The sequence below is a fragment of the Anguilla rostrata genome, chromosome 3 (assembly GCF_018555375.3).
Source record: "Anguilla rostrata isolate EN2019 chromosome 3, ASM1855537v3, whole genome shotgun sequence".
Lineage (NCBI taxonomy): Eukaryota > Metazoa > Chordata > Actinopteri > Anguilliformes > Anguillidae > Anguilla > Anguilla rostrata.
Window position 1 is genome coordinate 23,101,542 of NC_057935.1, and position 22,939 is coordinate 23,124,480.

Genomic DNA, 22,939 nt, shown 5'->3' on the forward strand with positions numbered 1-22,939 from the left:
GGAGCCTAATCTCCGCTGAAGGTTTATGTAACCGCCGGGGTCACGTGACCCACCCCCCACAGGCTGTGACATCACGGCTTTGCCTCCCTCCTTGTTTTCGTTCGGTCGTCGGGCGAATCTCCCCGCGACACGCACAAAGCCCTGCGCGTCGGGGGCGAACGGAGAGAGAGAGGGACCCGCCACCGTCGCCACCACCGCCGTCGCCCGGCTCAGAACAGGCCCGAGCTTTCCTCCTGACCCCCCCCCCCCATCCACCCCACCCACCCCTGCCCTCACCACCCCCTCCAGCCCCGCCCCGCCCCGGCCCAGAAAACTCTCGATGTGACTCCTTCTGGGAATACAGCGTCCGTTGAGGGGGGAGACCCCTAGAGTCGGCCAGCACCGAGGGAAGGGGGGAGAAACAAAACAGGGGGGTTCTCGTCCGTAATCCGGGGCGGAGCTCCGATTAACACATCAATGCGAGACGCGGCGACCCCGCCACCGAAGGCTGGAAGCGAGATGGCCGTGAAGCTATTGTTCTGGCAGTTGGAGCAGCACTTGAAGAGGTAACAAATCCGCGCGGGGGGGGCGTCGTCGGCTCGCGGGCGGCAGATTCGGTTTGGGTTCCCTTCTCGGCTTTGAGGTCATCCCCACCGCGATCTGGACCCGGGCCATTTTTTTTATTTTTTTTTTTTTTTTTTTTACTGTGGCTTCCTGTGTTTACTGTGGCGTTTTATTGGGCTCCTCGGGGTGAACCACACTGCAGCGGTCAGGAAGGAGAACAATGATCTCGGGCAGTAACCGCTGGCACAACAAAGAGGTTTCGGACCTCGCGTCTTCTTCGCGTTAGCAGCCCGGCGCGTTTTTTACCGTCTTTCTCGATCGTTAGGGTTCGGTTGTGCGCCACTTTAGTTTTACGGCACAGCCTAAACTGGGTTAAGACATGCAAAACAGGACATTGGCTTCAGAGAATCACGCTAAATAGGTTATGTGACCTTTGGCTTGGGGGTGTTGCGGAAAAGCTGGTAGATCATTCTAATTACAGTACTTATTTTTGTATTGTTTAATAAGAACGTCTGATGGTGGGCGCATTGTGCGTCGAGCCATAATTTTTCTTTCAAGTGTAATAACCACAAAAATAGCCTTCTGCGAAGTTGCGCTGCGTAACTGTAGATTTCTTTTGTCTTGGAAAGTCTGTTTCAGAGGGTATAATTAGAAAGGGCAAAATGGTGCTCATCTCTAATTAGTACTATTCAGCGCCTGAGCAAAATTATGTTCATGCACTGAAAACATGTAGGGAGCTGTGGTGTCATCTTCAGCACCTCCCTTCACTTACAAATGAAGTTACAAGTTTACCTTAACTATCCTGCAAACAGATCAATACCAGTCTTTACCTTTGACACACAATTAACTGCAATTGTTTGTTTTTTCTTCGCAAATTCAAGGTACTGGTAGAGTTTTATGAACTATGCTTGTGAAAAAAACTATTGAGTCAAATTTAAGGGAAATTTTTGATTGAATCCATAGCATAATTGTTAAGCTGGCATGGGGAAAGGGTGTGGTGGGGATAATATATTGTTTTGGTGATGTGGTGGCAAGTGAAATTACAAATCTACATTTGTGACAACTGTTCACAGGGTGTTTTGAGATTTTGTTGGGCATTTCTTGCATTTGTTACGTGCTGTTAAATTTGGCTTGGCTGATGACAGAAGTTTGGTCCTGATCTCCTACTATAGTGTGACCGTGATTAGGCTATATTTCACTGCTGAGCACAGAACACTGTATGGCCACGATAACCATCGGTAGAGTCAGTGAAGCAGGTGAGACCAGGAATAAGCGAAGGCCCTTTTTCTTGCCCTAGAGCAGGGATGGACGTGAAGGACTAGCCCATTTCAGGACTTGATGACCACTTCTGCTCTTAATTAACGAGCCCAGGCATTCAGTAGAAGTGGCACTTTCGATAGACAAAAGTGTCCTTGGTGAAAACATTTTGCTGTGTTTTGCTGTAGGTCTGAACTCACATTGGTGATGTATACAAACCTTTAGAAAATTAACATTTAGTTAACGTAGAGGAAGAAGCTGACACACAGGCCTGGAAATGTGCCTTACTAAGTTATATTGATGCACTGAAAAAAAAAAATAATAATAATTATTAGGAACTGAGGGACATCCCCTAAAATCTAATTTTAGTATAATGGCAAGAGAACTGGGACTGTATCTCAGAGGTGGGTTGGATTCCCAGGGCAGGAGCGGGCCGCAGTCGACGTGCCCTTCTCTGATTGGCCGACAGCGTCAGCGCGTCTGGGTTTAGCGAAAGGTCAGATTGAAGTGACAGCGGTAGGACACACAGGACAGGACAACAACATCACCGCACGCAAGGGGTCACGTCCCGTGTTTTTGGTGACGGCCTATATTTGGGTCCAGTAATTGGCTAAACCCCGTTTCCCGTCAAAGACGGAAGGGATGGCTTTACCCTGAGCCGCTTACCAAGGTCCCCGGCTTGGGCTTGGTGAGCTGGCGCCTTTAAGTAGGATAAGTAACCTATATTTACCCTCCCTAATATTCAGTGATCCTGCACTGAGCACGCTCACTGGCGCGTTGCTCGGGCTACGCCAGAACCGGCCTAGAGGAAGTGTTAATGGAGACGGAGCTCGATGATATCAGCGATTCATGACTAACTGAGCAACTTTAATTGGGCGGCAGCGCTGGGACAGATGGGGGGGAGGGGGGGGACTGGAGAGAGATTGATTTTAGTTAGCGGAGGGAGGGGACGCAAACATCCCAGGGGGAAGCGCTTGTCGAAATGGAGCTCGATGATGTCAGCGATGACACGGTCTCCCGTATCGTGGCACGCCGTCGATGGGCTGTCATCGTCCGTAGCGTCCCGATGCGCTGGAGCCGCGCAGGCTTGGGCGGCGCCCGACCGCGCGGGCTCGGACTTGGTCCCGCCCCCTTAGACACCCCTCGAAGCGAGACGCGTTGGTGCCCTCGTGCATTTCTCCTTCAGTTTGACTTCATATCCGACAGGTTAAATCCCCTCATGGCTTGTCTCTGTTACACACAGGCCTGTACAGAGTAGGCCTATATATATATGACTTGCTTGAATGCTCCGTTGCCCTTACTGAATTACATTATAACACCGAAGAGGAAAGGGCTGTCACATTATCAGAATAGGACGCTCGGGTTAGCAGAGGGAGAACCATAGAGGGCATATGGAGGTGTATTTCCCTGTGCTTTCGCTTGAAGGGGAGCCGGATGCTGCTCTGCTGATCCAGCTGTCTGAGAGCGGCTCGTGATCCTCGTCCCCCCCCCCCTTAAAGTGTGTCGAGGTGAATTACCGGGGGATTCTCTTCTCGGCGAAGGTCGTCGGAGTGCAGATGTTGTGAATTACAATGACGCACTGTCACGCATCTGATATTGCAGTTACTGCCCAAGAAGCCCGGGGTGCTTGAGCAAAAACAATGTTCTCAAATAACTTGTAAATAACACACAGATAGACACACACACTCATCCTTCCCTCCTGCACATCTCTCTGTTTCTGTCTCTCTCTCTCTCACAATCTCTCCCTCTGTCTCTCTCTCTGTAATCCTCATACCCTACCAGGAGTCTTAACGCTGATCAGTTGTTCAGTGGCAGCTCTCCTCTCGGGTTAGCCGTAGTAAAAGCTTTATCCCTTAGCCCTGCAGCTCGCGGCACGCCCCATTCACAAAGCCGGGCGTGGGCTCACTGTCAGAGCCCCCCCCCCCCCCCCGGCCCGATTCCCACGGTCCTCAAAAGTCCTCCAAATATTTTCATCATGCAAAGTCATTGAAAGTGCTTAAATATCCCACTGTCCTTTGTAAACTCAGAAGAGATACTTGCATAGAAGACACTGGTCTGCCTTGCTAATGCGCTAGCTTACTATCAAGTCTCAGTTGCTATTACAAGCAGGCTCAGTTGGAATTTTTAAAAAGCAGCTTAAGACATACCTGTTCACTCTGGCTTTTAATTGGAATTTCTATAAGCTGTCTGTTCTTACAGTTTTTTATTCCTTTTCAACTGTGTAGCATTTTATATATTCTATCTGTTGTTTTGTTTATTCTATTTTTATTTTTTTGTTATTTCCATTTGTTTTTTCCATAATTTTTAACATTACATTTTATTAATGCTTTCTTTAGTGTTATATTGTATTTCATATATATATATATTCACATATGAAAGGTGCTCTTAATATATGGCCAGGTGTTTTAGCAAGAGAAGTGAAAAATGGTGGTTGCTGGTATCCCAGAATTCCTTGAAATTAGATCTGCCATGCTGTTATTGTGAAGGTCCTTTTGGACTGTTCCACTATGGTAAAGTTTGCATCCAGCTTTCATAACACACTGGTGGGAATGATGCACTATATTGCAAGTCCCAATCAGTTGTTTTGCCACTGTTTTTTTTTAAACTGCATCCCCCTCTTCTCATTGAAGCCACACTTCCATAATGCTTCCCTGTCCATTTATTTATGCTTCACTGAGTGTGCTGTTTTATTTATTTCAAAGCCAGAAAGGAGTAGAGCTGAACATTTTTCTTTTCCACTTTGGCACTCTGTGTAATCTCTTAGTCCAGGAAACCAGCCATAGGCTGCTACAGATCTGGGTTCAATAATGACATTAAATACTTTAAACATTTAGACACAAGAAAAATTCCAGAAGATTGCCCACAGTTTTAAACCATAAATGATCTCCGAAGAGCAACATTTGTGTGTTCATATGGTTGTAAATTGTTGCGAGCGAAACGTTTCCTTGAAAATCCTCATGGTTCTGCATGTTTTCATATTTTTATCATATTTTCAAAGACACATCTGAGCCAGTTCTGCTTTCCATATGGAATTGATTTCACGTTCTGTTGCTGGGATCGAGACAACCGCCCAGGCTAACAGGTGGCCGTCCTTTTTTAAAATAGGTCTCTGAGGAGCACACAACCCTAAACACTGAAAATTTGGAGGTGTGGACCTGATGGTTGTGTACTTCCTGTGCTGAATATTTGTAATTGGACGGAAGAACTGTGCGGTATAGGTGTAGGTGATTGGTTTATATTGTATATTTTTCGAGTGACGTTTTGGGATTTTAACAGCCTTATTGGTGGATTTGTCCAGGTAAATAACAAGTTTGACAACCGGCTCCCTTAGATCAACTGAATGTGATGTCCCTTCAAGTTGATCTCCTTTTTTTTTTGGTGTCGTTTTACTCAACAGACTTGAAATACTGTCTCGTGTTCGTGTTGGGTTTATTCTTGAACTTCAGCCTGCATGAAAGGCGTAAATCTTTTCATGTGCCGAATGGGCATTGATGTCTGCTGATGGAAATGCTTACAGCGTTATCCACCTTCGCAGTAATCTGAGATAGATGGCCAGTCAGCACTGCACTAAAGAATGAGGCGAGGGACTAGCTCGACTTTTCCTATCACTATCGGTTACTTTGCGCAGATTGTGAAGTAATCCTGATTTTTCTTTCTGTGAATTAGGTACAAAGGCTGTTGTATTAGTATTTTCCGGAAGGCGGCAGTGTGAGAGCATATAGGGCAGATGTAAGCCATCAGCGTCCATGTACCTGCAGATATTGTCAAATCTATTTTATCAGACCACTTAAGGAATGAGTACACCTGTGAAAGTGCAATATAAATATGCACGTTTGTTTTACAGTAGTTGGGTAATGTTCGCATCGTATAAATTTTACGAATGAAAAAAAATTGATGTGGGGAAACTCATTTTGATGAGAACATTCCTAAAAGCAGCCGTTCATTTCTAGAAAAAAAACTGGACCTGTATTATTCCGTCCAGATTCTAATACGCTTTTCTGTACAGTATATTATCCTGTGAGGGTCGGCTAAGCTGCAGGTGGGGGCGTTGCTACATAGAGTAGTCAAATGAGTCTCTTCTCCACCAATGGGCAGCAGGAGTGCACTGTTTTTCTTGGATAAATTATGCAAATATCATGGGGGCTGCAGATTTTCAGCAGAGCGAAGATGAGCTGACCTTGGAGATTCTTTGTGCAGCGCTAGTACACGCACGGGCAGCTCTGGATGCGAGCGTTTTTCTGTCGGGTAACTGACTACCTAAGAAAGCCACTCGAAGCGACAAAAAAGGAATGTGATTTTGTTTTTTGGCCAGCGTCGAGAGGACGTATGTTAACCTGCACTTTGGTATATATGGACGAAATAGCATGAATACCCGATGCTACACAGTGGCGATGGATCTTGGGGTTTGTCAGTTGAGACATTTTTCGATATCTTTTTTATCATCACTACTGGGTACAGAAAGTTCGCCCGTCAGTCTTGACAATAGGTAAATTCTGGCTTTATGAGCAAATCCTAATTATCGATAGCAAATGGTGTGCTTGAAAGTTACGCTCATGCTTGATAATTGAATTGTGCATTATTTTCTGTCATTGTCGGTTCTATTAGAAATACTACTGAAAACTGATGTTTAATTATTTCTTTGCCTCGATGCTGCTACTACCATTTTGATGCAGTCCATAGGGAGAAAATGTCATCGTTGATGATTAACACGTAGCAAGTAGTCGAGTTTACCATACACTAAAATGTTGTGCTCATCAATTTGTCACATGCATTGTTATAATTATTATTTCAGTAGAGATATGTTATTTTTCTGTATGCATCCTGACATGTTCCACTTCACTACCCGTGCATGTGTAAGACGTTAACCTATTTGTCTTTTTACTGGTGAAAAACGCTTTGCTGAAACCCTGTTCGTTTACGGAGTCCATATTAAATTTTGCTTGGTGAAAAGTCGGAAAACGGAAACAGTCGTATCGTATCATTATTTTATTTATGTATTTTTTGTGATACGTGCTACAATGATGTTTGGGTGCTTTTTGTGTTGGTACTTGCTGTTGCATTGCGTATTAATGTATCCATGTGTATGTTTGCTTTCAGTTCTTCGGGTGCCAGTGTGGTGGCGATAGACAACAAAATTGAACAAGCAATGGTAAGTATATTTTATTTTGCAGTATTGTCATTTTGAAATAATTTTGCCTAGAATGTATTGATGTCCGGATCACTGCTTGCGTGCAAATATTCTTACTGGGCTGTGTCGTCCTCACTCCCTAATCTCGAGTATATAACATAATCCGTATGATCAGTTGATGCATCACGAATGAGCGCAGTACACCGCATGCAAATTGCTCAGTGGTGTAATTGAATCATATGCAGTCTTTGCCTGTAGAATCATGGGGACAGTAAAGCCACTTTTCTCAAGTGCTGCTATTGTCAGATTTAAAAAAAACTTTTATCTCGTAACCTACTTTGATAATGATTACATTATTATTTTTCAAAATGTATAACTCATTTGATTCCGAGTAGCCTAAGCGAGCTTCTGAGCCGAGGTGGGACGTATCCGTTGCTGGTTTTCACGTCAACTTCTGGCCTTAATTAGCCTACTTAGTTAGGTCTATCATTTACGCCATCTGATATTTAGCTACATTTCTTGATAAACACACGAAATGACCACCGTGTGTCTCCCAATATATTTTTTACTGTGATCTAATCTGTGAGTGAACCAGTGTTGGTGTATGCAGCCAGTTAGCTCATTTAGCCAGCGTAACTGGTGGGAGCAAAAATCATGCATACACACCGGCCCTCCAGGACCGGAATTGCCCACCCTGCTTTAGAATATAGTGAATATTTTTGCTTGTGTGAAAAATGCTGTACACGTGTGAATACTTTTAACATCAGTAAATAACAAGTTTGAAATAAGTTGCCTGCATAGGGAAGTAAATGAATCATTTGAAATCTTACGGTCTACATTATTTAGAAATTATGCTTTCGGTTTTGGATTTGTGCCTGAAAGAGGCTCACGCGATTTTGTATCTGTACTGTTGCTAGGCAAGCACTGAATCACTGACGCCTTGTTATAAATAACACAGTCACCGATTGGTTCTTCTTTCTGGTGGCCATTTTGTTCACATGGTGACGGGTTGTTGAGGGGTGTATCCCTGCACGAATTTCTCAGATGCACAAAAATGTTTGTGCTCCGTGTCTTCCAGCTGTCAGTTTTTAAAATGTTGGTGAATATCAGTTCTTGTAGGTTTACATTTGAAAACACCCTTGCTCCACGAACATATGTACTTTTGTTATTATATTGCATGATTTGTAAAACAAACTTGATAGATCTTTTCTGTTCTGATTATTATTATTATTATTATTATCATTATTGTATAGATAGCTTCAGAAATAAAAATGTCATCAGTTATGATACTAGTACATAACATAAAAAAACCTTTTTGTAAATGTAATTTTGCTGACTGCCAATGATAAGGTTGTAAAGTAGGACATATGCGGAGTTTCTATGTACACATCTCCTCCTTAATTATGTTGGCTTGCGGCAGAGCTGTTGCTGCAGCAATCATTCATTCGTACCATGCGGATGTCAAATGAATTTTTAAGTTATTTTTTAAATTATTTTTTTTATTTTAGATTTTAACATAGATTGAGTGCCCTTGTGCTGTGGTTGTTGTATGTTACTGACTTCTGCGCTTTCTAAGTGTGTATCTTTCCACCACCTGGCTTTTGTATTTTTATTTATCATAAAGGGTAGCCTATGTAGAGTTGGAACAATCATTACTGAGTATTATTTTATTGGCTTATTCACATCGTAATTGTGGTCTGTAGTGAAGGTAGCGGTAATGGGATTCTTGATTAAATGGCATTTAAATGGGCATCATTGTTCACCGTGCCTACTCTCTGTGTCCTTCCTTCCCTCTAGGATCTGGTGAAGAGCCACTTGATGTACGCGGTGCGCGAGGAGGTGGAGGTCTTGAAAGAACAGATCAAAGAGCTGATCGAGAGAAACTCGCAGCTGGAGCAGGAGAACAACCTGCTGAAGAACCTGGCCAGCCCGGAGCAGCTGGCCCAGTTCCAGGCCCAGGTCCAGAGCGGTTCCTCGCCGCCCCCGTCAGCACAACCGGCAGGGCCCGGCACCACGCAGCAGCCCGCCGCCCCGCCCGCCCAGACCGCCCCCCAGAGCACCGGACCGTCCGCGTAGCCACCCCCCCCCTGCACTCGCCACGACGACAGACTCGCGTGAAAAAGAACTCCAGCTGCTATAAACCGCAAGAAAAGAAAAAAATAACACACGACGCGTTCGCGCTGAAGAACCTCGGCCGCCGCTGCCGCCGCAGGAGGATTCCGTTCCCAATTTGCACATATTTACCCTTCAGAACTTGACAGAAAGCATTAGTGTCTTTTTGTTTTTTTTTTCCTCTTTCCCCCACCTCTGCCCGAGATGCTTTTCACACTTCAGACAATCGCCTTCGCGAGAGAGACTCGGGGGGGCTAAAGACGAAAGCTACCAAAATCCACGGACCTGCTGGGATCATTGAGGACGGTTTCGTTGTGAAGACGGCTCAAAGAATCATTGTGCCTGTGTCAAAAAAAAAAAAAAAAAAAAAAGGATTTCAAGTGATGTCAGTTTTCATTGGTGACTCTGGAATTGTGCAGGTGTTACCACGCTTACCTTTTTTTTCCCCTTTCTTTTTTGTAGTGTAAATATAACAGTATTTTCCAGGCTGTGAGCATAATGCTGAGCAAGCACTTTCTTGGTGGCTAATGTGAAGTTTTTTTTTTTTTTTTTTTGGAGGACCATCTTGCCCTCCCCATCTGGTATGGGTTAGGCAGCAGAGAAGTAGACTGTGATCTTTACGTCGCTGTTATCGTTACGTTTGTTTGAATGAAGGAGACAAACCTTTGCTTTCGGGGCGCAGGGGCGCACTGTGTTGTTTTTTTTGTTTGGAACTCCTCATTCCTGCCCGGTTTTATTTGAGGCTGTATTTTTTTTCCTCTCTCTCTCTCTTTCTCTTTGGTCAACCAGTAACACCTAGTGCAATCTGAGGGGGGAAAACAAATGATTTGGCTCTGTCGAATTCAGGCACCGGCTGTTGGGCTTGTGTATATTTGTGTAGTTAGCGTAAGTACTTTGTAAAAAATCACCATCTCAGAAGGAAAAGGCAAAGAAAACGAATAATCTGTTTCGATTTAGATTGTACAGTTTGAAGTGAGGCTGGTAATGGGCTGCCATTTACACGTTTGTGGCAGTCTATTTTTTGCTGTAACCCTGGAATGTACCTTCTCAACATGCTAGGACATTTAAGTGATAATGGACTGTACTTGGTTTTCATGGCTGAATTGAATCCTACTGTAAACCATTGTTCACTTGAAATTGCTTTAGGTATTGCACCATTGTGAGCATTTTTCTTTTTTGACAGTGAAACACTCCGGATATTCAACTTTTTTCTTCTTTTTTTTTTTAAAGGCAAACCGTCAACATAAGGCAAACCTGATATGAATTCTGCATATACATATGAGTTGTATGCTTATGTTTTTGTGCATGTTCCTCAAACCAGAAACCAGAAAACGGTGTAACATAATACAATTGCACTTGACAGTTGCACTTCTCAACTTTAAATAAAAATAAATAAGTGAAACCAAATATTTCTTGTTGCTAATTATGTGTGGCAATTCCACTGTCTTTGTTTTCGGTATTTTAGTATCCTAGTGTTATCTGAATAATTTGTCTTACCCTTCTTGTACCAGGGTATGTATGTTGCTCTGGGTTTGCCTCATAAATACTGTGACCAACCTGTGGTGGACTGTTTAACCCCTCCCTTTACTCAGTCAGACTTGGTCCCGCCCTCTCTCCACTTTCTCACGTTTACAAGCAGCCAGTCCATATGCCATATTGGGAGCGCATAATGTAGTGGTTATGCAAGCCTGGGCAGCTCTGTGAAGTTCCAAATTATGTTGACCATTAATTTGCATCTGACATCAGATCTCTGTGCTGAACTCACTGGCGACCAAATTTTAGTTTGTACCATTTTTAGTTGTTGGTTAATTTGAAACCTTGAAACTGCAATAATATAAAAATGTGATTTAACCTTAGAAAAAGGCATGAGAAAGGCTAGAGTATGTACAAGTTGCTGCAAGTTTTGTACAATTTATTATGCACAATGTAAAACTACACTATATGGCTGTTTTTCATGGTTTTGGCTAGGCCCCTTATTTCCAGTGAAGGCAAATCTTAATGCAGTGACATTTTAGACAATTCTGTGCTTCTTCAACAGTTTGGGGAAGGCCCTTTTCTGTTTCAGCATGACGGTGCCCCTGGGCACCCAGTGTGGTCCATATAGAAATCGTTTTGTTGGGAGCGGTGTGGAAGAATTTGACTGGTCTGCACAGAGACCTGACTTCAACCACATCCAACACCTTTGGGATCAATTGGAAAACCAACCAAGCCTGGCCTAATCGCCCAAACTAATGCTCTTCAGGCTTAATGGAAATGCTAGCAGCAAATGCCAGCAGCAGTGGTCCAACATCTAGTATAAAGCCTTCCAAGAATTGTGTAGGTTGTTATAGTAGCAAAGGGTGGACCAACTCCATATCAATGGCCATAATTCTGAGTGGGATGTTGGATGTCAGGTGTCCACATGCATTTGGCCATGTAGTGTCATCTGCACAGACTTAGGGCTGGAATTTCTAAGACCTTTAGCATGTGCACAACCTTAAAAATGAGGTCTCATGCATGTAAAATCTCTTTGTCATCCATCACCATGGGGAAAGCCAGTGACAAATGGACATTAACCTACACATTCAGATAACTGAAATTTTTCACCATATACATCGTCAGCATCTTTGCATCACAAGAAGGAAGCATACACTGAAAAGCACCCCGTACTGTCAAATATGCTGGCGGATCATTGATGTGTCAGGGCTGTTTTGCTGCCAGTTGTCCAGGGACTATTGTTAAGATCAATGGCATAATGGATCCCACCGAGTATCAGGACATTTTAACCAAAAACCTGGTTGCCTCTACCAGAAGACTGAGACTTGTGCTTAGCTAGATTTAAAACGAGAAAAAAAAGTTTTTTTGGTTGATTCTGTCAATTTAATTAATTAAGTACGGTCTTTTCCACATTGGAAAGAGAGTATTTCTCCATAATGGCGTTCTGTTTCTGTTTAGACCATGGGACTGCACATAGGGAAAATACCTCCCATTTTAAATGCAGTCTTTACATAGTTAAGCAATACCATCTATTTTTAAGTTGTACATAATAGAAATTCCTTGGTTAATTTTGACTTGCGTAGAAACGAGACACAAGACCTATTTTGGGAGGCACAGAGACATTTTTACGCATTTGGCATGTCTGTTAAACCTCCCACCATCAGGGTTAATTAATTCAATTCTAAACAAGTCTTCATTAACAAAATCTCTTTCCGTTCTTATGATGAGTGCTGGTCCTATGACTAAATGCTCTACAGTTTCACTTTATGTGGTTAAAGGGTAAGGTGACTTTAGCAACTTCTAGGAACATCAGTATGTGGCGAGTACGGGAAAGGCCAAGTTACTGCCTGCAGTAGCGTGGGTCGGGTAGCATCTGCAGTGAGCTGAGTCATTGGCTGTCAGCTGGAGTTGGACGGTTGGGTTCTAGGCTTACAGGACATGGTGTGAAACGCTCAATTAGGCATCCAAAGACTTCATACAGCATGTACAGTATGCATCGTGAAATATGTAAAGCCAGCTTCAAAAGAGCACCAACTGAAATCTCTGGAATCAGACTGGTAGAATGTTTCACTCCGGTAAAAATAAAGCAGGTTTAGGGTAATCATTAAATCTCATTCACATATGGCTTACTATACACTTGCATTTATAAAAGGCAATATCATGATTTACTAATTAATGAGCGATTGTGTTAGGACTACCAATTCCTGGAGAGTGTGTGCGCGTGTCAGAGAGAGTGAGAACTTTAACCACTGAGTGGGGTCTTCCTTTTCCAAAGACACTTCTGGTCCCAGAGTTCTCATAACTACAGGAGGGGTGTTGATGAAGAGATTCCCTGGGACAAATTTCTTTTGCATATTTATGGAGTTCTATATCACTTTGTCTGCATGATTGCTTTCCTCAAAGGGTTACATCATCCAGGTGCCTGAGAGTATCCATATAGTTTTTAACACATCAGACAATCAGATTTATATAGATTTGGGAAGATGCTTCATTCAAAAGCCACCAGGGGCTACAGTGATTATAGACGTTCATGCATATAAAACCTTATAGAGCACCAGGGTTGGAGTGAATTACTTTATCATTCAGATTAATGAATTGAAAAATCTCTACAGAACAATAAGGGCATTTGTAATTCATGTATGGTCAATGATATGAAGAATGATTGACTTTAAATGAGGAGTAACATATCTTTCCATATTTCTTCAGAAAAAATGGGAAAATGTTCCCTCCCATACCACAATTAATCATAAAATGTGGACATTCGAGAGTGCAGAATGTATACTCATGGTCAAGGTTGAAAGCTTGATAATTCATATCAAGTTTTCACAGAAAAAACATCATTACTACTATCTATTCAATCTTTTCTTTTCTCATGTCAATGAAAACAATTTTCTTGTCATGTTCATTTATCTTTTGTCAGGCCTGCAGCTTAATTGCAGGTGCTGTCTGTAGGATAGTGTCCTTTCAATCAATAGCCAGCTTAGGCGTTGGAAACAAGGTGTGTGCGGCAAATTCAGCCGATCAAGGACTCAGTGAAACACTAAAAACCATGGTGCATTCAAGATAAAATGAACACATCACCCTGTCAACAACCATACTAATAGTACTCTGCAAATGGATGTTCAGTACAGCACCACTTGAGTTTATAAAACAGCTTTCAGTATGCTTATCTTGAATACATTCCCCCAACACACATAATTTACCATTTATTTGAAAAAAGAAAGTTCACTCGAAACACATAAATATAGAAACACAGTATGGCACACATTCGTTGACTGCTTACTTGGCGGCAGGAAATGGACACTTTTAACCATCAAAACGGTAAGTTGATTAGCAAGGGCAGGAGCCCGCTAGTGTGGGGTTTGACAGCAGAGTCAATAGAAAAGCACTGCGTCCCTTCAGCCCAGGACTTAGTCAATGTGCGAACGTCGACGTTGTCTACGGGAGGGGGGATCCCTTCGCAGGCCGCGACCGAAAACCGCCGCGACGTCCGGCTTTTCCCCTGGATCATACTGAATATTCCCCCCCAAGTCTGGGAAGGGTCAGAGGTCACAGAGAGAGAGAGAGAGACAGAGAGACGCTGTGCTCGGGGTCGAAGGTTCACATGCCCATCCGGATGCTCTGGATGATCTGAAAGATGGCTGCCATAGAGAAGAACGAGTTCAGAGGCCCCACAAAACGTGTCCTCAAAACATGATAGCAGTGTGTTCAGCGCTAGTACCGATAGCACCCACAGCATGTAATACAGGCACAGTGCAAATATGTATTTGCATATGGAAATACACTATGTATGAATGGCCTACAGTTCCAGTTGTGCAATAAAGTCATATTCTACTCCATTCTATTCTTTTATACCCTCCAGCCTTAAAGAGGTACTGAAAATGAGAATTGGCACTAGTCTTGAGCAGCATGAGTTTTCTTTCTTCATTCAACATTAAAATATAAATAGAAAGCTCCATAATGATTGGGACAAATGCTCCGTACTCCACTAACAATTTTCATGTGTTTAAAGTGTACATCCACAGTTTATATCTAAGGTTATTTTTTATATACTTTATTTTCATCATGGAAAAATGACAGTACTTTTTATACATAACACCCCCCGCATATTCTTTGCATACAATGACTGCTCTGTAACCCATAGACCATGGCTCTACAAAGCTTCCATTTTAGGAGCATTTACTCCTGAAATTGATGTGTGCTAAAAGTAATTTCAGAGCACATCTACTAATTGGGATGTATTAGTGTTCCAGATTTTTCAGATGCTCCTTGGAAAAAATGTTGGCGTAGTGCCCTGCCATAGACATCACCAGTTGTTGAGCGTCTTTTCTGACGATGCTCTGTCGGGGCTGTACTGCAGCCATCTGCAGCTCCTGCTTGCTTTGGGGGCTAGTTTGGGGTTTTTTTTTCATTATGGTAAGAATTCTTCAATCATCAACTGTAGAGGTCTTCCTTGGCCTGCCAGGCCCTTTGCGATTACTGAGCTCACCAGTGCTCTCTTTCTTCTAAATGATGTTCCAAGCAGTTGATTTTAATAAGCCTAAGGTTTGGCCAATGTCTGTTTTTTTCTTCTTATTATTTCTTAGCCTCATAATGGCTTCCTTGACTTTCACTGGCACAACTCTGGTCCTCACGTTGACAAATGCTAATAACAGACTCCAATCATAAACATAGAAGTCTGGTTACTGGAAGGTCTCTTAAACTTGCACTAAGGAAGCAATTTAACACTTTTCAGGCTTATCAGAAACATCTATGAAGTCATTTGTAACAAAAATTATGAAGCCCTGAAATGGGGGGGGCTATTTATAAAAAGTGTTGCAATTTCTACTAGGTGAAACCAAAATGTATAAAAATGTCCTTAAATAAAAGCTTTAAAAAAAGTTTAAAATTGTGCTGTACAAGAGCCAAATAAATAAAAAATATCCCTTTGTCCCAAGCATTATCAAACTCACTGTATATATACACACAGTTAAATGCAAGGTATTGGGACAGTGACACTATTTTCCTTGTTTTGGCTCTCTACTAGAGTGTATTGGATTTGAAATAAAACAATGAATATGAGGTCAATGAGCAGCTTTAATCTGTGGTTATATCCATATCTAGTGATCCAGGTATGAAATACAGCCTTTTTAATACATATTCCCTTCATTAGAGAACCACAAGTAATAGGACATGAAAAAAACATCCTCATATTTAGTATTGGGTGGTACTTTGGATGGTGTGCAGTTCCTTTCTTTCCGTACACTTTCTTTTCTTTTCATCACTTTGGTACAGGTAAATACTCATCTATCTGTCCAGGACATTACACGTTTTGTAAAGTGCTTTTTAGCAAACTCTAATTTTGTTCTTGAGGCTTACCAGTGGTGGGCATCTTGCGCCGAACCCTCAGAGGTTATGCTGGTCCAGTCTTCTCTTAATGGTAGTCTTTGATACATCTATGCTTATATCCCGGAGAGTGTTTTTGCTGTGTTCAACAGTTGCAAAATTGTTCTACAAAATTTCTAGGTCATCCACTACAATTCTGTGACCTACCAGGTCATTTGCCATTGCTGAGCTCACCAGTGCATTTTTTCTTTATTCTTGCTTTTGACAAGCCCAATGTTTTTCCTGTGTCTGTGATCGATTTATTCTAGTTTTTTCAGCCTTATGATGGCCTGCTTTACGGACATTGACACTTATTTGGTCCTCATTTTGAGAGACAACAGTCTCCAAATGCAAATTTCACATCTAGCTTTTGTGTGCATGAACTAATGATGTAAGGACACACAGTTGGCCAAGAAACAGCTTGAGCAGCCAACTGTCCAATTACTTTTGCTCCCCTAAAATGGGGGGACTATGCAAATGTAGGGGAGTTCACAGAAGTCTGCTTCTTATCAGAGTAAAACAGTCAAAGTAGAACAGTCTGTTTACTGTGGTGACGGGGAGTCAGCAATTATGCTAAAGAGACAGTGCTCAGTTGCAAAACATCCGATTGGTTCAGCATTGTGTGAACTTCAGGTTCTCCATAATACAATGTAATCATGTTTTGTATAGTTGGGAAAAGGATGTCATGGGGAACACGTTGGTATCTTTAGAGGTGGGGTGGGGTGCTGACTAAACATCTTGAAACCTATGGGTATAGCACCCAGCCAGATGCAACTCGTGGTAATATGCTTACAGAGGTAGTGCACACACGATCATTGATCAAATACTGCTTTGCCATGATTGTGTCTTTATTCTTCACTCAGGTACTTCCGTGGTTTGCTTTGTGGAGGGGTTGCTTACAGTTGGTGACCGCAACGTGATTTTGCGGTCTTTTTTGTTCTCTTGCTGTTGGTGACCTCAAAACACTGTTTGGTGTAAGGGGTTTCTTACGCAAAAGGGCTATAATTCCTAAATCATAAATTCCTTTAATTCCAACACAGATGAACTGAAATGGATGTTAAATCCATAATTTAATGTGATGTGTTGAAGTACAGAGTCAAATCCATTATTTAATTTGATGTGTTGAAGTACAGAGTCAAAACAACTTTTTTTCACAAAAAATTGTGTCACTGTCATACGCACACACACACATTTATTAAACATGTCTATATTGCATGTAACCGATAAATAAATAAATAAACACAGACTAAAAAGCACATTCACATGCACATTCACGATAACAAAATGTGAAATAAGGCACCGAGTACTGAGCCTGTTTGAAGATCTGTGAAGGCGAGGGTAAATTTTTACCTGATCCACAAACAACAAACACAAAGAGAGCCAGAAGCCAGGGCCCAACAGGATACTTCTCCTCCTGCGGTCGCTGGAAAGCAAGCACACAAAACAAGTAGTCACTGCAAATTCTACAATAGATCTGAAACACACAACCATCAGTACATGTGAGATCATAGAGTTAAAACCGTAAGAATTCATAATGGCCAGATCCCCTTGGCTCATTTTTTTCAGTTACAGTTTAGCTCAGGTGTTTTGAACCCTCCAATCCTGTGTGTCTGCAGGTTTTTGTTGTTATTCACAACTTAATTGATCAATTAAAGCAATTAAAGTGGCTGTGACGGAAACTAGCATACACTGGGGGGCCCGGGACCCAGTTTGGGAACCACTGAATTAAAGTAATTGATTAACAATCAAGTAGTGAACATGTTGTCCCCCACAAAAGGTGCGGTGTCGCCACCTCCGATTTCATCAGTTGGGGGACAATTACTTGATGCCTAACCTTGGTACGAATACAGTTCCATCGCATTGTGGGAAGCGTGATTCATCACTACAGAGTTCCAAACTACCTCTGGAAACAATGTCAGCACAAGAACTGTTAGCAAAGAGTTTCATGGAATGGGTTTCCATGGCCGAGCAGCCGTAGACTTAGATTACCAAGCGCCATGCCAAGCGTCGGCTGGAGTGGTGTAAAGCACACCACCATTAGACTCTGGACAGATGATTTTTATGCCCTACACATTTCAGCATGCAGTAGTCCCGTTCTGTGAGCTTGTGTAGCCTACCACTGCGCAACTGAGCAGTGGTTGCTCCTATACGTTTCCGCTTCACAATAACAGCACTTACAGTTGACGGGGGCAGCTCTAGCAAATTTAACTGATTTGTTGGAAAGGTGGCATCCTATGACAGTGAAAGTCACTGAAGTCTTCAGTACGACCCATTCTACTGCCAATGTTTGTCAATAGAGATTGCATGGCTGTATGCTTGATTTTATGCACTTGTTAGCAATGGGTGTAGCTGAAATAGTTGAACCCTCTAATTAGGAGTGGTGTCCACATTCTAGTGGAAATGTAGTGTAGCTACCACTCACGAAAACATCCTCTGCAGTGTCGCTGGATTCTAAATAGAACTGCAGCGGATCGCCACACTGTCTTCTAAGATAAACAGTGTTATTCACTGTGCTGCCATCACTGATAACACTGACAGTCTAATATCTGAAAAGACAAATGGTAGCGTGTCGTTCCCGCTAATTATTGAACCGGCTGTAATGTTTACGTGGAGAAATGTAGGCTATTTATATGATAGTGGCTAGACTGTTTTGATTGACTTGAAAAGTGATGCAGTCGTCAGCAATGGCATACAAATGAGAGAGTGCTGTATTCAGTTCTACGTTACAATGGGTTCATTGCAACGTTGTGGCAGACACATAATACAGTGTGATGAATAGACAGGTGAACGGACAGAGACTGATCCACATGTCCCCCTTCACAAAGTTTCTTGGGTTTGAAAGATGGTGATTTTAGGGTGTAAACAAAAACCAGCAGAACTCAACTCTGTGGCACTGCTAGACCATGATTGGCTATCCCTGACCTAATGGCCATTAAGCACTGTGTCAACTCTGGACTTGAACACCCCAAGGGTCCCTTGCTCTTGTACATGACCAGGAAGACTGTTCCATACATTGCCAATTCTCTTTGTTTGTACTGCTCAGCTCTGTCATGCACTGAGGAATGCCTGCATGAAAACAGATATTCAGTATTACATTCCAAATTAAGAGGGATTAGCCTATTCTTGTTTAGAAGGCTCCCACAAAAACTCCATGCTTCACTCACATTTTGAGCACTTAAGAGGATGAATTGCGAGAATCACTGTCAGCATAGAAAGCTGACTGGCATTTCGAGGAATGAATACACAAAATTCTATGCAACATGGAATATGTTTTACAATAAATGAATCATTTTGGTTCACTGGATCAATTGATATACAGAGAATATAACTGCTGTATAGTACTGCAATGTATTCATATATTTTAATGCTTGCGTCAGCAACTTCAAATAATGAAGGAATCTATATTCACTGCAAAGCAGACAGCATGTTTAATGCACTATATATACCCACTATATATAAGTCATATACCCACTTAAAGGTCCAGGAAACTGGATTCATTACATTACATTATAGGCATTTAGCAGACGCTCTTATCCAGAGCGACGTACAACAAGTGCATAGGTTTCATGATGTAGAGGCGCAAAAGAAACACTAGAGTGGTTATTGTGGTTATATTCCCCAAAAGTGACAATTGATTTTATTCTTAATATTTCTTTCAAGTTGTTAACCCAGTTATAACAATTCAATTTTAATAAACACTGTTAGATTGTTGTGACCTGCTAAGCAGACAAGGACAGGGTGGGCATGTATCCTGAACTCATTGACATTTATATCCATAAGTCATGTCATATGTAAACCATTCCTCATCACTAGCTAGGTTAGAGCTGGTTAAAGCAGATTGTCCCATGCAGGAACCTTACACTACCAGACAAAATGAAAGAAAGCAACATAAACTAGGCTTTACCGTCGTATAGTTAAACCTGAAGATCATTCAATGTGTAGGCTAATAAGTAAGAATAATTGTGTAGGCTTTTTTGCAGGAATAATTTTAAAATATTTTTTGGCCGTTTGTGAATGCAAAAAGTATTAAAACAACACACCAGAAAAGAATTCACAGGTTTCAGTTTCCTGGACCTTTAAAACATCAGCAATGAGAGAATGAGAGAAGCCAAAGCAAATATTAGAAAATACTAAAAATGCACAATAGTTGACTTAATGGGCATAAAGCTGGGATCTCCAGCTTCAACCTTGGATGGCTACAGTGTCTGCGGTTTGCTGTGGTTTTCTTTCGGCGGCCAGATCGGGTCATGAAAACCAGGTGTGTGTACTCTTCAGCCAATCGATGACTCAGACTAAGCACTTAAGTGCTGAAACACCAAAAACAAACAGACGACATGGCCCTTCAAGATTGCACTGTAAAAAAGATCCTGTGAAAATTACAGTAACTTACTGGCAACCGGTCAGTTACTGCTTTAATACTTTAGTCAATCAAAGTCCAAATAGCCTGTGATGAAGGATGCCACATGGGGATTTAGGAGTGCTACTTTCTTCTGGACTTTCTGTCTGGTCCAACGGCTACTGTGGACCTTTGAGGACCACATCTTTTGTCCTATCGCTTTTCAAAAACTTTTTGTTTTTTGTCATTTGGTCAGTTTTTCAGTCAAAACATTTACTATGAATGGTTTCACAGTACAACAAATAGTATTACATCCCATGCCATGTATACAAATTGGTTTCCCATAATGCATTGCCATTCACAGTAGTAATCAGTAAAATTATTTCACGGTATCATACTGGCAAATATACTCTAAAATACGGTGTCATTTACAAAAATTGCTTACAGTGTGGTGTTTGAGTTCCCTGATATAAAGCTATAGGACTCACAGTTCCATTTCCATCCATTTACACAGGTGCTTTGCCATAATGCTGGCAGACTTTACCTGTCCTGTTATGCTTATGTACTGTCTCTGATTCGAATTGATCTGCTAAGATTAATACGTATAGGCCTGCTATTCTGGTTTGATTGGCTGCAATGATTTAAAACTAGGAACAGAATATGAAAACTAATGCATGCTGTATGCATAGTTGCACGTATAACGCGAATAACTCGAGTCAATTAGTGGCATTCCCTTCATTAGTTGCAACCAAAGGATTAAATATGGGCTGTATGTCAGTCAGTACATTTTACATATTAGCAAAGTGTCCATTAATGGGTATATCAGTCATAAGGAATAAGCTACAACCAATTGATTAACTGTAGCCTATTTGTAGGCTACTCTTAGTGTAAAACTGTAGCCTGTGCTGGGCGATGTATCATTACTAAGTATTGGTTCTATGGAGAGGAAAAAACCGCTTCTTAAATTCAGCATTTATCTTTGACAAGTGATGTAGATACATTGATACCTTTGTACCTAAACACATTCGTCGGAAATGGTTTTCTGGAAACTATGCTTTTCGGGTGTAGGATATAGGCACATTATCTGTTAGCCTTTGTGCACGAAGTAGAAACTGCATGCTGTCTGATTTAACATGGTAGATTCTCGGTAAAATCACTTCCATGTGTACAGAAACCCATGAGGTGTAGCCTGCTGCCGACATCTCAGTGTCGACTTGGGTAGCGTTTTGATGAGGTTCTATTAGCAAGACCAAACGTTACGACCACATTTTGACAGCCATTCTGCAAATATCCAGTTCTAGTTTTGGTACAGAACAATAGAAAATGTGCTTATTTTATGAGATGGTGCAAAGTTGAATGGAAAGCATAAGAAACGACAGCGCAATTGTCCTTATTAAAAGAGCAGGTTCTGTCTACGACTGCTGCGTAAAAGACGTCTTCGATTTTTTTTTACACGCATTTCAGAATGATAATTAAAAGTAAACAACGTGACATGTCTATAATTCTTTCACGTTTGAGGAGAATTTGTGCTGTGAAGGAGGACTCCATCTGTCTTACCAGAGTCTTTGCCACGTTTCCCCTCTGTGTGATATTCTTGCTGTGCTTTTCGTTTGCCATTCGGATCCTCTGTTTTGCTACCATCTTCCGAGGAAAAACAGTATTTATTGCAATGTCTCTTGTTTTTATAATTAGCCGGTGCTGATGCCAAAGTCGCTGTTCCTCAGCACCTGCAGGTCAATAGCGTAACATATAATGGACGGAAGTACGCCTCAATAGATTGGTCGCGACTGGGATGTTCGCATCCTTTCCCGTTTCACTTGCATGTTCACGTCTCCCAGTTATGGTGTTTCGCAATTATTCAACGTTTAAAAAATATCAGAGTTCTGTTCTACCTAACAGAACCAATTAATGTTTGTTTGTTATGTGTGTTATGTGTGGTTTATCACTTTTGTCATAAACCACACACAACGTTTTGCATTTTGAGCCCAAATAGCAGAAGTACTAGTTAAACGTGCTGCTGCACATGATGATGATGATGGCGGTGGTGATAGTTATAATAATAATAATAATAATAATAATAATAATAATTAGTGTTATTATTATTATTATTAGTAGTAGTAGTAGTAGTAATAGTAGTATGGGCACGTTTATAGAAATGACCCCTTCTTGGGAGTTTAATTTCTTGTATTCATAGTTTATGTAAAAAGATGATAGGGTCTCAAAATATATTATGAATCATATAAGATTTCGTTTGTTTTAAGCTTTTGTTGTGGATAAGGGGAAGCATATTCCTGCTTGGAATTAGTAGGTAATGTTTATCAGTGAGACGAGGCAACGGGCATAGACGTAACTGGAGCAGGGAGTCATAATATGTGAATTCTTAGCCACCATTCACAGGCATGGTTTCAATGAGTTTGAGCAAGCACAACTCATACCTCCCTGTTAGCTGGATCTTGTGTTGGCTGCTGATATAAACTGAGAAGAAGCATTGCATAGAACTGGCAATACCCCTCTTGCAACCTGTTGTAAACTACCACTGTCACCTGACACTGCAAGTATGAATACCCTGCCACCGCTGTTAACCACAAAAATGTGTTGCTGTAAACAGGCAATCCAAGCCTACCTACGCATTCAGCAAATGTAAGGGGAGAAGTAATGTTTAAGCAAATGCATTTTGACTGAAGCGCACGCCTTTAATCTGGAAGAATTTGACACATCTAAAA

At 41.7% G+C, this 22,939-nt stretch overlaps 2 protein-coding genes across 4 annotated transcripts in view; one reads left to right on the forward strand and one right to left on the reverse strand.

Annotated features, from left to right (window-relative positions):
• Positions 1-10,447, forward strand: part of LOC135250506 (TSC22 domain family protein 1-like) — a 48,561-nt gene extending 38,114 nt beyond the window's left edge. The window contains exons 1-3 of one of the 3 annotated variants that reach the window (XM_064326840.1): positions 270-545; positions 6,898-6,949; positions 8,726-10,447. In XM_064326840.1, the coding sequence (XP_064182910.1) occupies positions 457-545; positions 6,898-6,949; positions 8,726-9,004 (420 nt within the window). In that variant the 5' untranslated portion in view covers positions 270-456 and the 3' untranslated portion in view covers positions 9,005-10,447. Of the gene's footprint in view, positions 1-269; positions 546-4,461; positions 6,287-6,897; positions 6,950-8,725 lie in introns of those variants that run through there. The other 2 variants (XM_064326839.1, XM_064326838.1) reach the window with 2 other exon arrangements.
• A 3,262-nt stretch (positions 10,448-13,709) lies between these two features.
• LOC135250507 (stress-associated endoplasmic reticulum protein 2) lies at positions 13,710-22,084 on the reverse strand. The gene is made up of 3 exons (XM_064326841.1): positions 21,774-22,084; positions 17,231-17,303; positions 13,710-14,157 (listed from the first exon to the last, which is right to left on the reverse strand). The coding sequence occupies exons 1-3, from the start codon at positions 21,855-21,857 to the stop codon at positions 14,117-14,119; spliced, it is 198 nt and encodes a 65-aa protein (XP_064182911.1). The 5' UTR covers positions 21,858-22,084; the 3' UTR covers positions 13,710-14,116.
• Between the last annotated feature and the right edge of the window lie 855 nt (positions 22,085-22,939).